The 13421-nt window shown below is 37.3% G+C and overlaps 1 protein-coding gene across 33 annotated transcripts in view; it reads left to right on the top strand.

Moving 5' to 3' along the window:
- ADGRL2 (adhesion G protein-coupled receptor L2) overlaps positions 1–13421 on the top strand; it is a 157409-nt gene that overhangs the window by 28707 nt on the left and 115281 nt on the right. For all 33 annotated transcript variants that reach the window (XM_068199946.1, XM_068199944.1, XM_068199952.1 and 30 more), the window contains one exon: positions 4726–4898. In XM_068199946.1, coding sequence (XP_068056047.1) covers positions 4826–4898 — 73 coding nt within the window. In that variant the 5' untranslated portion in view covers positions 4726–4825. The remainder of the gene's footprint in view (positions 1–4725; positions 4899–13421) is intronic.

The following is a 13421-nucleotide window of genomic DNA, read 5'->3' as shown; positions in this document are numbered from 1 at the left end:
TTTACTAATCACACTTCACTAATTAAATTCTTGTGTTACAGATTATAGTAAGTTTAACTTTTTGGTTTTTTTAAAGTGGGAAAGCCTCATGATGGGAAAGCACGTGGACACATGATTTCTCAGGAGACTTAAGTAGTCTATTACATTGTAGGAATATATATCTATTCACCCTTGCCTTCTCTGCCCCCTCCTTTCCTCTGCGGAATGGCTCATATATATTACAGAATTACTCAGTTTCATAAACTGGGTTATGAAAGGCAGTGGGGATGCTGCATGTGTGGCAAGGTAGATCACACAGGATTTATAAGAAGGACTGCCTGGTCCTGCTAGTTCCTTGGCATGTATGAGCTGTGCATCTATGCCTGATGTTCCTTACCTCCATGTGTCTCATCATCTAAAAAGCTAGTACAAATTTTATTTCTGTAGTAGGGACAGTAAAGCTTCACTGAGGTTGCAAGTGCTCTGCGGTGTTTCTAAGATCATTTGGAAAATTAAGCACTGTACTCTAAAATACATCAGCATTAGTCTGAATGACTTTTAGCTAAAGAAAAATATCCTTGCTTAGCTGGAAAGATCTCTTTGTTCTCCTTTGTCTTAATTGCCTGAGAAGCTGGATAGAACAGGAGGGAAAAGGCAGCTTTTGAGCATGCTGTGTCAGTTGTCCAGAAGCTCTTAAAAGACCCTTTTTTGGCTTTTGAAAATAAAACCTTGGGAAGGTTAAACAGAGTAGAGATGGGACGCGACAGTCCTTTAGAGGTCTTTCTCTTCAAAGATAAAAGTATTTCAAGGAGCATGCTTGGAGCAGCTTTCTCTTATCTCTGGGGTGCTCTTGAGCAATGTTGCGGGGAGAGGGATGGCCAGCAGTGGCATGTATTCTGCAGCGGTCCTGTTCTGTCTGTGAGAAGTTTCAGAAGCACTGAAGAACAAGGAAGTGAGGTGGGGGCACTGAGATATTTGGGACTTGGAGCACAGCTTATGAATACAATATGAAGAGATGCCCAGTACCTTTGCAGTGTTACAGGTTTGAACATTAACATTTCTATTCCTGATCTAGCCTTCTTTGACAGTGCATATGAGAAGACTCTTAACAAGGTGAACCACTCTACTTCCAGCAGGGGGTTGTTGGTTTTTTTTTTTTTTTTTTCCTGTGGGAGATTGCAGTATGGCCCAGAGGTAGGGATTTAAGTTACCACTGAAATTTTCTAGGCAGCTTTTATTGCACTCTGAAATTCAAGTAAGATTTTGCTCTAGGGAGTTTCTCTTTGCCCCACCCACAGGCTGAAGCAGTCAGCGATGCAGAGAAAATGCTTATTAAGGTCTGAGGGGAAATAACTTATTTGTGCAGGACAGCCACTCACTGTGGTCTCCTTTTTCTGTTTACAAAGAAGTAACCCAATACATCTTTTCCTGCTTCTAGTAGTTTGGTTTGGGATTTGTTGTTGTTGTGAGATGCCACCGACAGTCTCTGTATCACTGATAGATGGATGGTCAGAAGGATGTGGCTGACAGCAGTGTCTTTAGTCCGAGTGCTCTCTGGCTCCAGCTCATGTCTGGATGCCTTTCTCAGGTTTAGCTTTTGTTATGCTGATGCATAGTTGGAACTGCAGGTTCTTTTACTTGGAGCCACACTGAGATTCTCAAATACAGAGGCTCCATTAAAATTTGTTTGCTGTGAACATGTTAACTTATTCAAAAGAAAAGATGCAAACCCAAACCCAATTGCATCAGTTTTCAAACAGTTTCATTTTTTCTTGGGTTTTTAGATAAACATGTGTTACTGATAATCTGGTAGGGGCTGGTTAGTTTATTTTGAATTCTTTTTGCAGCAGCACACCGAGTTAAATTCTATGTCTGTAGGCTACAGCAATCTAAAGAGAACAATATATTGCACAAAACACTTAAAATTGTTCTTTAAAGTGCTTGCAATTTCTTCTTATTTGAATAGTTTATGCTGGTTTTGGTATTTCAAATGCATCAATATATTTTCAGAAACTGTAGGTCCTTATAAAAGTGACTAAGTAAGTTTAGAAGATCAAGAACTCTACTCAATTGAAAAAAAAAAAAAAGCAAAGTGTTTGGCATACATTTTGCAACTATTTCCTAGGGAGATGCTGGGTCTTACCGCAAGTGATGCTTTGATTATTGGCTTTGTTTTTGACATAACTCTTTCCTCCCAGCTCCAATTTAAAAAGGCCCACAAGGAAGTGATGACTGAGGATGATAAAGTACAGGAAAGTCACTATCCAGTTGAAGCTGAAGAAAGATACCTCAAAACCTGAGAGTGCAGTGATATGTTATAGAAATAATGATAAAAGTTGAGTCTCAGGAAGTCTCCAAATCTTCTGGACAGACTGGGAACAGTCAGAAGGTTGATTTAATTTCACCTTTAGCCATTATTATTTGTCATCTATTCTCCTGGATTGTTCTGATTGCTTACTGAAATTACGCTGATTAGTCTGTAGTGTGTGGAATAGTTTTATGATTTTTCCTTTGGGTGTTACAGGTGAAAAATTAATCCAAACTCTTCCCAAGATTCTAGCTGAACTATCTCCAAGGCTTTCTTTTTAGAGACCATGGTGGCAATTTTTTCTTCTTAACTCAGCAGGAGCTCCTTTGCAATTTAATTTCTGCTGAATGCAGTGCATCCTTTCTGGACTTTTAGATTTATTTTCTTTTAGTTACAAAAGAGTCTCAGCCCAGTGTAAAAGATCTAGAGCTGGAATGTGACTGTGTCTCATAACCACTTCAGGGTCTTCCTGTGTCACCATCTAAATTCAGGTCGCACCTTGTACCTCAGGGCACATGGGTGTGTGCCAGGGACAGCCACACTCTGCCCATCCTGCACTCCATTTGCTGTTGCCTGCTTCTTGTTGACATATGTATGGAAAAAAAGTACCTGTGACTGAAGAGCACCTATCTGTAGTTGGAAATTGGAAAAAGGGTTCCTATTTATGTATCAATAAACAAAATCCATATGGTCTCAGATGTCAGTTTCCTTTAATTTCCCTGTGTGAGGAATCGCAAGCACACTTGTGTTGTGAAAGGGATGTCTCCAGTTCTCTTCAAGAGGAGCCAAGTAAAGAAACCTGCTTGGCTATTTAATAATCTCCACAGATACACTGCCTTCCTTGAGAGCCAGAGAAATTGTTCCATAATGTTTTCTGTTAATTCCCATCTTTCTCTCCTTGTGGGGAAAAATGAGTGTCAGTTTTATTGTTGTTTGTGTGCTCAGGGAACAAACTTTATCATTGATTATGATTAATATTTCTACTTCTAAAAATGATCAATATTTCACAGAATTTCTATATCTGGTATTTTGTGCTTTTCATCCTTTCCACTTCTCCTTGCCAAAAAGGTGAATGTATTTTTAAAGCCCTTAACATGCTCTAGTATTCATAAGAATCATAAGTGGCCCTTGGATCCTGCCACTTAAATTTTTACATAATCATTGTTACATGATTTTAAAGTAACATTAATTTCAGATATCTCAGCAATACGTCCACACAGTCCTGTTCATTCGTCCTGGAAAGACCAAGCCAGTGTGGTGCAGGGCTCAGCCCTTTGCATCCATGGTTGCTGCAGTGTTCAGTGTTCTCTAGAGTTGCTTCACATATCTGTAATATGTAGAGCCAGCTTTCTACTTAAAAATAATCTGTTCTTCTATGGATGTTAATTTTTCTCTAGCCTCCCAAACTCTAGTAGTCAGGGCTGAAGCATGACCTAGCTTCACATAGTGAGATATGGAAGAGGATGTGTGTAGTTACTCAGCTGGTTGGTGAGAGAATAGAGTCATTAGCAAAAGGGAGCACTCTGCTGTCAAATCTTCTACCACAGCTACTGCACTCTATCACTGTAATTATATTTTTCAAATGCAAATGATAGCTTGAAGATTTCTTCCTTTGGTACATCGTTCACAGGAGCAGTTCAGTTCGTATTTCTCAGTAGGAGACAAATCCTGTCTAAAGCTAAGGACAGAAGAAAGTCTCATCCGTTGTTTATTCCATTTTCTCTGAAGATGTTTACTGTGTAGAAATACAGCTAACTGTAGTAACAGTCATATGAAGATGCTGCCTCACCAAACAGGGTATTTTGTCAGCAAAGCAGCTGTTACTGCCTCTCTCATCCAAGGAGAGCAATCTTTGTGCAGCACGACTGGAACATCAGAACCATGGCAGGGAGCAGACCTGCTCAGCCTTCCTGCTGAGAGGAGTTGCTGTGTTGTTCTCGGCCACTCCATGTTTCAAATCCCCAAGAAATATATATATATAATACATTATATATAACACAAATATAATATATAGTGCCCTAGATTTCATTTCACTGTGGTTCTCTAAGGTAGAGAAATGCAGGTTATGTCAGATTTGTGGAGTCAGAAAAGCATAGCCAAGTCATCTGCAGGTCCAGTTTCTTATATTCAGTGCAAATGTTCTCCTGTTGTTTTTTTTTTTTTTTTTTTTAATGTGTCTTACTGCAAATACATCAGTAACACTCATGCTTTCAACTTTTAACACGTATCATTATTTGGCATTGTGCTTAGTGATGATTGACCTTGAGAGATTACATCCCAGATCCCTGCCAAATTCCCAGCTATGGTGCAGGCATACTCTGTTTTTACTAAAAATTTCCATCTTCGTGTGAAGTAAAATTTGGTATTCCAAATTATTGGTGTTCAGGTACTGATATATTTTTTTTTCTCCTTTTCTTCCAAATCCTCTGCTACTCCAGGTATGAAGATGAATAATGCAGACCACTGGTTTCGATGATGCTGGGCTTTTATAACTGGATTCATTAAGGAATACAAAGAAAATTCTTACAGGGATCAATAATGGTGTCTTCTGGCTGCAGAATGCAAAGTTTTTGGTTTCTGCTCATTATCAGCTTCCTGCAGTGTACTGAAGGTAAGCTTTAGTTTATTTTTCTCTTGGGTTTTCAGATGAGTTAAATGGACTGTACAATTAATTTCTGTTAGGTGACTTGAAGTTTGAGGATGACAAATTAAATGTAGTATATTCTAGGTTTAATTTATAAGACTCAAATTGTCCCTTTTTAAATGAAGGAAAGAAGAAAATAGGTTTTTTTTAGGTTTGATAGTGTTGTATGTTGAAATTGAAATGCAATGTTCAGGCAAGTGAAGTATTAATAGCCTTGGTTGGTAGGTGCCTTATTTTTGGGTTCTTCCTCTATGTCCTTTCTTTTCTATTCTTATTGCACATCCATTTAGAAGAACTGTATGGATATGTTAAATGTTATATAAAACAACTAAATGAAATACCCGTTTGAATTTTCTAATTTCGCTCACTGAAAATGAAATGGCAAACACTTCATTAATATTAGTGCTATGCAAGTTAAATTTCAGGAATTAAAACTCAAAAGTTCATACAGAAATAGCATCTACTTGAAAATATTTTTGCTCTTTTTAGAAAAAGGAAAAATACTTCACTGCTCTCAAATGTGTTTAAAATAGCTGTTAAGTTAAAGAGATGAGGAAGGAAAAATATTTTTTTTAAAGAAGTTGCATTATCTGTTCTTTATCTGTTTGTTTTTTTTTCATAAACTATACTTCATCCAGTTAGTCTGTCTCCACAGCTGTTCATGTGGCCCTTTTAATAAACAGAGGAGCATAAATGAATGAAAAGGAAAACTTGACTTATGAATTCCTATTTGCAAATATTCATATAGAAGTTGAGGCTGGTTTTGGGTGTAAGCATTTTGATTGACTAGATTGCAGGTGAAAAGATTGGTTTAGTAATAAAATAGCATCTCCATGCCCTCTCACGTTATTCAGTAATTGATGTATAATATACAGACTTCCTACTGCGTCTTTGTCATGATCTCACCAGTTTTTAAAGCAGATATGTACATTACTCTGTCAAAATTCCCTGAATTTTAAGGCCAGATTTTCAGAAATACTTCTGGAAAGCTACCCTGCCTCCCCCTCTCTTTCTTCCTAAATTTGTGTAAGTAAAAATGAACTATTATATAAATAAAAAGTCCCAAAAAAATTAAATATTTTCTGCAGCCTTCCACATTCACTGCATCATTTCCTAAGCTTTCTTTCTAGCCCTGCACAGCTTGGGCTGTGCTTGGCAGATGAGTTTTGCTGAGATGGGTTGTTCATCTGCATGTGTGAACAAAAACATCTCAGGGAGCACGTCCTCGGAGTCCTCATGGCTGTTTCTGAACTTGGGGGGGTCTCATTTCACTTAAGTAGCTGCCACAGTCAGTTTCCCATCCCTCCCCTCCTTCTAAAATGTTGCCAGGATGTAGTAGAAAACTGGCATTTCTGAGAGCAGATCCGAGATGGTTTCATGCGTGGTGGGACTCCTGATCTGGGAGCTGCTGTACTCGCTGCCCTCTCGAAGTCTGTCCAAGCTGGGGGCTCGGCTGTAATCTTACTTGGACAGGACAGTAAGTACAGACAGCTGGAAGGTAAAATGCTTTCCAGCCTCTTTCATAGGTACGAAAGGTAAATGTGGATTAGGAGATTGGAGTTACAAACTTTATGACTGGCTGGTTTGGTAATAACTGGTGCTAATTATAAATGCACTTACATTGCAAAAGTGATTGCACTAGGTGAAACCTAAGGTGTAGGAAGTTGAGACATCTATTTATGGGTTTTTTCTGAAGTTTTAAAACACTAAGGTTTTTAAAAAAATATTATTATTGCAATTGTTTCAGATCTCTCTACTTAATGCATTTTACAAACAGGTGCTTGCAGTTTAATGCTGTGTGATGGTTGAAAACATTTGAAAGTAGAAAGGAAAAGCAGATGAACAACTTTCTGTGGTTTGGTTACAGTTGCAGGCAGCAGGCTGTAAAGCGTGTTTTATCTGCTGAGTTTGGAAAGGAAAAAGTCAACTGAGAACTTCTGAATTTATGCCATTTGCAGAAAGTTAATTTTCATTGTCATCTGTAATATTTCAAGTTCATTTTGTTCTGTCCCTGTTTTTCTTGCTTTTAGTAGCCAGTAGCAATCTTTTGATGCTTCAGTTGTGAATTTACTTTTTTAAAGTCTATACAAGAGCTGCTTTTTCAGCTAAAAGAAACAGGGAAGGAAATTGGGAGCAGATAACAGAATCATACCAAATTAATTGTAAATTCTTAAAATAAATGAATACTGTGGCTCTGTATACTGGAAATGAATATTAATATAGAGTTGGCTTCCAGCCACAGAAGAAAAATGAATACTGCATTATTACACTTTCTCACAAAATTACATTGCCTTCTGCTTCAGTAATAAGAGATGCCAAGTATAACATGCTTTAGTAGCACTTCATGCCTGGAAGTATGAACATGAACAAAGGTTAAAATAAGAGCATCTAACTTTTGCTAGAAATAAGAAAATCTTTAATTCTCTTGCTTGGAACGTAGTTTTTTTTTTTTTTTTATAGAAATCTGATGTGTATATGAAGGTTGTTGCAGTTACTGGGAGAGATAAAACCTGGCTGAATTCCCTGCTGTTTCATTTTAATGTTTCTGTACAGTTTAATGGAGAGGAAGGGGGGGAAGTGATCCTGGGTGTGGACAAGTGATTCATTTATTCATCTAATGAAATATTTTCCAATCAAGAAAAGGCTTCATAACTCTCACAGCCTTAACTTTACCTCACCAGGGAATTAGCAAGCAGGCACAGTTATACGAAGGCTGTAATTTTCTCTTAGTGTTGCCTATCCAAACAGGAATCATATCTTCAGATAAGAAGGTCTTGGTTTTGGTGGTTTTTTTGTGTTTTTGTTGTTGTTGTTTTTTTTTTTTTTTTTTTTTTTTTTTTTTTTTTTTTTTTCCTGGCTATGCATACCAGATGGGATTGCTTTTGAAACAATCCATTCCTTCAGGTAAAATGCACCTGGAACAGACCAGTGCTGACAGCTGGACAGGAAATCCACACTGAGTTATTATAAAGTGCTGGTACGTCTGATCAACAAGAAGTCAATATTGTTGTGTTTGTTGTTACTGCCATCAACAGCAAGCATTGCAGCCCTAAATGAGGAAGACAAGAGGCTGGAAAAAGGAATGAAAAGCTCAAGTCATGAGCTGGAGTATTATTAATCTTATTTCTGAAAGTTATTTTTCTGTCCTTTTTTCTAGCAGGTTTTCTATAGGCATGTCTTTCAAAGTACGGTTCTATTGCAAGGGCAGACTGAAGGGGCTGCCTTGGGAAGCAGTTTGGCTCAGCCTTGGGCAGGTGCCCATGGGAGACCTGGCCTGGGGACTTGGGGCAGAGCAGAGCTCCCTCTGCACTGTGCTGGAGCCCATGTCTGTCCCATGTCTTTTTCTGTCCCACCCTGTGTCTGTCCCATACCATCAGGTGGGGCTTCTTGCTCAGTCCCATGTACCTTTACTTACCTGCTTCCTACAAACTCTTAAAAAGTTAATTACCTTTGACACCCCCTCTTTTTTTCCCCTTATTTTTTCCCCTTCCTAATTAGGTGAAATCATCTAACAAGTTAAAAATTATCTGAGAAAATACAGAAAGCCAGAGAGTGAGATCACACACGTCTTGTTTCCATAGCAAAGCAGAGTAGAAAGCAGATTATATGTATTATTGGTTTCTCTTCAAGCAAGTTAAGACAGATACACTAATATGCATATGAAAAAAAGATGTCAGAGCTAAACATTCTGGTGTAGATTGGTTTTTGGACAGTGCAAGTTTCAGTATTTTAAGCTTTATCTGGCTTACAAAGTCCACCTTTTTTACTAGCTTTTGATGCTGTTTGTTTTTATTCTTTTCTGCTGCTTGAAAAGCAAAAGTGCCTTGGAAGCACTGACATAATTTTCTTTGCTAACATTCTATTTTAACCGAGGTTTAATATAATTTAAATCCATTTTATTATGAATTATTATCTATGCTTTGTCCAAAGGAAGAAGCATCATGCTTTCATTATCTATTTAATTCTGTTTTTCTAAATGGAATTAATGTTATTTAAAGAAATCCAGCTTGTCTTTGCTTCTGAATGTTTGTTTTAATGAGCATTACACTGAAAAGGATATATTCCTGTAAATTCCAGCTATGCCAGCCAAAGAGCTGAGTGCTGAGTTGGAAGCAGTTCTAAGTGCATATTCAATGTTAGTGCATTTACTAAAGAAAATACTAAATACAGATAACATACTTTGGGCCACTACAAAGATATTTGCTGTTTTAGTGTATTACTCCAGCTCTTCAGCTTCCTGTGAAGCCATTCAGACGTGGAGTGTTGAAGGCACGTGGCACAGGTACTGAGCAAACTGTAAAAGTATGTCAGCTCTCGTGCATGCTTACTAGGAGTATCAGTAGGACTTTGCCCAGATAAAAATTATAAAACACTTGTACCATGGCCTTGAGTAGAAATCAACTTCTGTTAATTAGTGGATTTAGGTTCTGCAAGGAGTGAAACCATTATGGAATCACACCAGAGCAAAGAGGAGCACTGATTTAATTTCTAGCCATGGAATTTCACAGTGAGGGCTCTGTCAGACCCCCAGTTAGTAGGAACCACTTGGTTTACAGAGGTTGCAAAGCATCCATAAGTACACCCAGCATGCTAAGCCAGACTGGTATTGCCCACTATTTGGAGGATCGCTCTAATAAGCTTAATGCTATCTTTATTTATATCATGTATACCTGATATGGTTTAGAATTCTTTAGCAATTTCTTTTTCTTAATCGGTTAATGCAGATTATGCAGAATTTTTCTGAAGAAAGCAACTGCTGCTCTGGGTCCTGTTTTCTCCTGAAACCTCATGCTATTTTTCAGTGCATACTTTTTCTGGGACATCTCTCTTTTCTTTTCTGAGGGAGGGCCAACATATCTTCTAAAGAGAAAATTTGTCTAGACAGCAAGACCAAACTTCTGCATGAAAAAGAATGTCTGTTAAGCTTTACAACTGCATTTCCAAAAAAGAGAGACTGACAGACTGCCCAGAAAATCGAGATACTTTAACATGCTGGCAGTGTTTATATATTTTTATATATATTCCCAGAGTACTGAGGTCTGCAGGATTCTATGCTGTAACATTACATTTTTGAAACCAAAGCAGTGCCATCACTATTTCAAAATGTGGAAGAACCATGTAGAAGGATGCATGAAGAACCATTTTAAATACAGTACTTACATTTAAATTAAAATTTGCTAGGAAGTATTAGTGCAGGAGTCTTACAATTTAAGCAAAGAAAAGAATATAAATGCATAATTACTATGAGATGAGTAATAATATTACTATTTTGATATGCTATCTTCTCAGTTACTGAAAAACATTGGAGATTTTGCATATTCTTGGGCTCTGTGTTCAGAAGAAGAAAAAAAACCCTGTAATGTGTAAAATGATAGAAGTGCAGTGTGTTGTGCTAAGGGCAGGTGCTGTATTTTTAGGGCCATCTCAGCTGCTATTGCAGTTTACTGTCTTTAGTTGCTGTAACCTTGGTGGGTCTCAGAGGGTGACGTGAGCTGTGCTGATGACCAGTGCAATGAGGGGTTTGTTTAACCTTCAGCTGACCTGCACCAACATCATTGCCTAAGGGGCTTTTCTTTTGTTAAATGTAGATCTGGGGATATTGTAGGTTAGTTTATTATGATAAAGGGACCTTTGCAGGAATACAGTAGCAGAATTTGGACATGTCTTATAAAAAAGCAAATAGGTTTTTTTAGTATTCTACTACCAAATATAGAAAAATATATAATTTATTTTTTATTGAGTTATATTTTTTAAATCTTTAATTATTTTTCATTTCTGTTTTTTTGTCAAGTGGAAGAATGCAGCTTCTCTTAGTAACAAGGTTTTTTATATAGTTTTAACATTGTTTTATATTGTACTTTCAGGTCATAGTGTAAATTGTAAGTATAACTGCCTGAAGCATCTGATATCAATGAATGCTTCAGCACTGGCTTTCTTATTGCATTTAGTGTCCTTATGATCAGATTATAAAAATTATCATAAAGTATAATGATTTTAGGTTTAATATGTGTTGCCAAGCTCTACAAGCACAAAATGGGTTTTATATTTGCAAGTAGATCCATTGATGCTCATGGTCTACCTCTGTGAGTAAAAGGCACAGAAAGCCATAGTCTGTGCTAATTGTATATTGCATGGATGGATGTGTTGATAGCAGGAAGCATATGTAGGATGAAGGCACTACAGAAAAATGACTTGCACAAACGGCTCTAAAATGTGTTTCATGTATGTGCCCACTTCCATGTTTGTGCTAGTGTTCCAGATTGTGTTACATGAGGAAGAGGAGATAAAACTATTCACAGAGAGAAATTCTTGGCTTGTCCATCCATACTCCCATTATAAAGGCACTTAATAGTATAGGACCTCCTAAAAATGGCAAAGACACACTTGAAAATTATCTGACCTTTTGTGGTGGTTAATTGGTGTTATCTTTATTCATCAGTGTTGTTTTTGTAGAAGAATATTTACAGTTGCTCATTTTGATTTTTTTTTGTTTGTTTGTTTTTTATGTTTGGGTTGATATTTTAAATGAAACTTAAGAATACTGGATGCTTTTCCAGTCAAAAGTGGGTTTTTTTGGTTTTTTGTTTTTTTTTTTTTTTCAGGAATACTAAATTTTTTACATTTTTAACACAGGGTATATTTTGTATGTGTGCTTCTGTAGATGAATCATACCTGAAATCCACAGACATAGTATAGTAAATTGAATATGCAGTTCTTTTTGATAGTAGGAGCTGAAAAAATCCTTTTGCTTAAGGTGTTCCAAATTTCTGCCGTTCCAGAAAGAGTCTCAAACTACTCTTTGGCTTTCAAAACCCAACTGTGCTAAAGCTCTGTGTGTTTCTATAATCTCTACCTCCTTGCTTTCATTTGAAGTATAAAGAAATGGAGCTGTATGAATGTCAGCTCTGTTTATGGCTCTTTCTTTCAGTCAGGGAGACAATTCATCCATGTCCCAGTGACATTAAGGTAACCTGTGCAAGTGCACTTGAGGGTGTTGCCAGTGGTAGAGGAGACTCCCTGCTTGTTCCTTCTGAGCTTGGACCAGTCCAGGTGGTTGGGAATGTTTAATTCTTTTTGTTTTCTCAATTTATCCTAGTATAATAATCCCTGATGTTTCTCGGTGTATAAGAGATGTGTGGGGGAGACTAGTTGGGAAGCAAAATGAATTTTTTTTCATCTGTTGCCTGAGCAACCCATACATGTGAGAAACCCAGGGGGACCACATAACTTTCAGTTGTTGGATACAGCACTCGGTGAGTTTTATGAGGGATCTTGATGATAGAAGGAAAGCTGGCTTTTGTGTTCTCCCTTGTCAGGGATTTTGATGTCTCTCTCAGGAGTTAGGTAGTTTTGTTCTCTTCCAGCAGAAAGTACAATTAATGCAAGGTGCTGTTGGAGCAATTTTCTTGTTAAACTTGAATTAGGTAATTCATTTAGGAAACCTGAGAGGAAGTTGACACTGAAACCAGATTCGCCTATGTGCTGAACAGTTGGAAAAGCAATGGGAAATGTTTGCCTTTTATAGTCTTCAGTGCTGTTTCATATCGCTTCTGTTTTAACCATCTTTTGAATGAGCTTCACTCAGATTTTCCTGTTTGCTGCTGGTCCTGTGCCTGTGATTAGATCTGTCTTCCACTGTATTTCTCCCACTGAGCTCCCCTGGTTCATTTCGCTCAGGCTTGTGAATTGCCTCTAATTGCAAAATGTTACTAGAATTAAGTGCCTACTTATTCTGCAACATTGTAACATTTGCCATTGAAAGTCTATTGGAAAAGTCTGTGTTCTAGCCGAGCACTGATCATGCTTTTTAGTGGCTTAAGATAAATATGCTTTTAGTAAACAAAACTGAACAGTTTGTTGCTTACGCTTTTGCATCATTTAATTTGCAACAGATGAAACTGGCATGCGTGAAGAGTGAAGCATGGAAAGTACTAGAGGGCAAACGGGTGGTTTGTGATGTGGATTATTACCCATAAAGATGGATAGGGTCCACAAAACATCACTTCATGTATTAATGCACCAGCTGGAAAAAAAAAAATCTATCAGCATACTATATCATGCATAAACTGCTTGGTTTAGGCCTTCAATTCAAATCCTGCTCAGTAATCTTCTCTAACTTTTTGCTAGTCTGTAGATCTATAAATGTATATAGATCCTAGATATAAAAAGCATCTGTACATTTTTAAAAATTCACAATACAAAAAGGCTGGAACCCATCCATATGTAAACTGTCTTGAAGGATTTGTGATACGGTGTTTTGTTTGCAGTGTAAACTGAGTGCTGACAGAAAAACAGAAATACATCTAACCTTTACCAGTCTTTCCTTTACCAGCTACAAAGTAATCTAATAATGTAGCAATTACTTTATGCTTCATATGTAACAATATAACAATTATTTTGCTGTACAAATTATTTCAAATTTCACACTGATAAATTAGCAGAGTACTGACTCAGTCCTGAGAACAATTCCTGATATGATATTTAGTCTTA

The sequence above is a fragment of the Anomalospiza imberbis genome, chromosome 9 (assembly GCF_031753505.1).
Source record: "Anomalospiza imberbis isolate Cuckoo-Finch-1a 21T00152 chromosome 9, ASM3175350v1, whole genome shotgun sequence".
NCBI lineage: Eukaryota > Metazoa > Chordata > Aves > Passeriformes > Viduidae > Anomalospiza > Anomalospiza imberbis.
The sequence above is the reverse complement of the archived record's forward strand: the minus strand, read 5'-3'. Positions and strand labels throughout refer to the sequence as shown.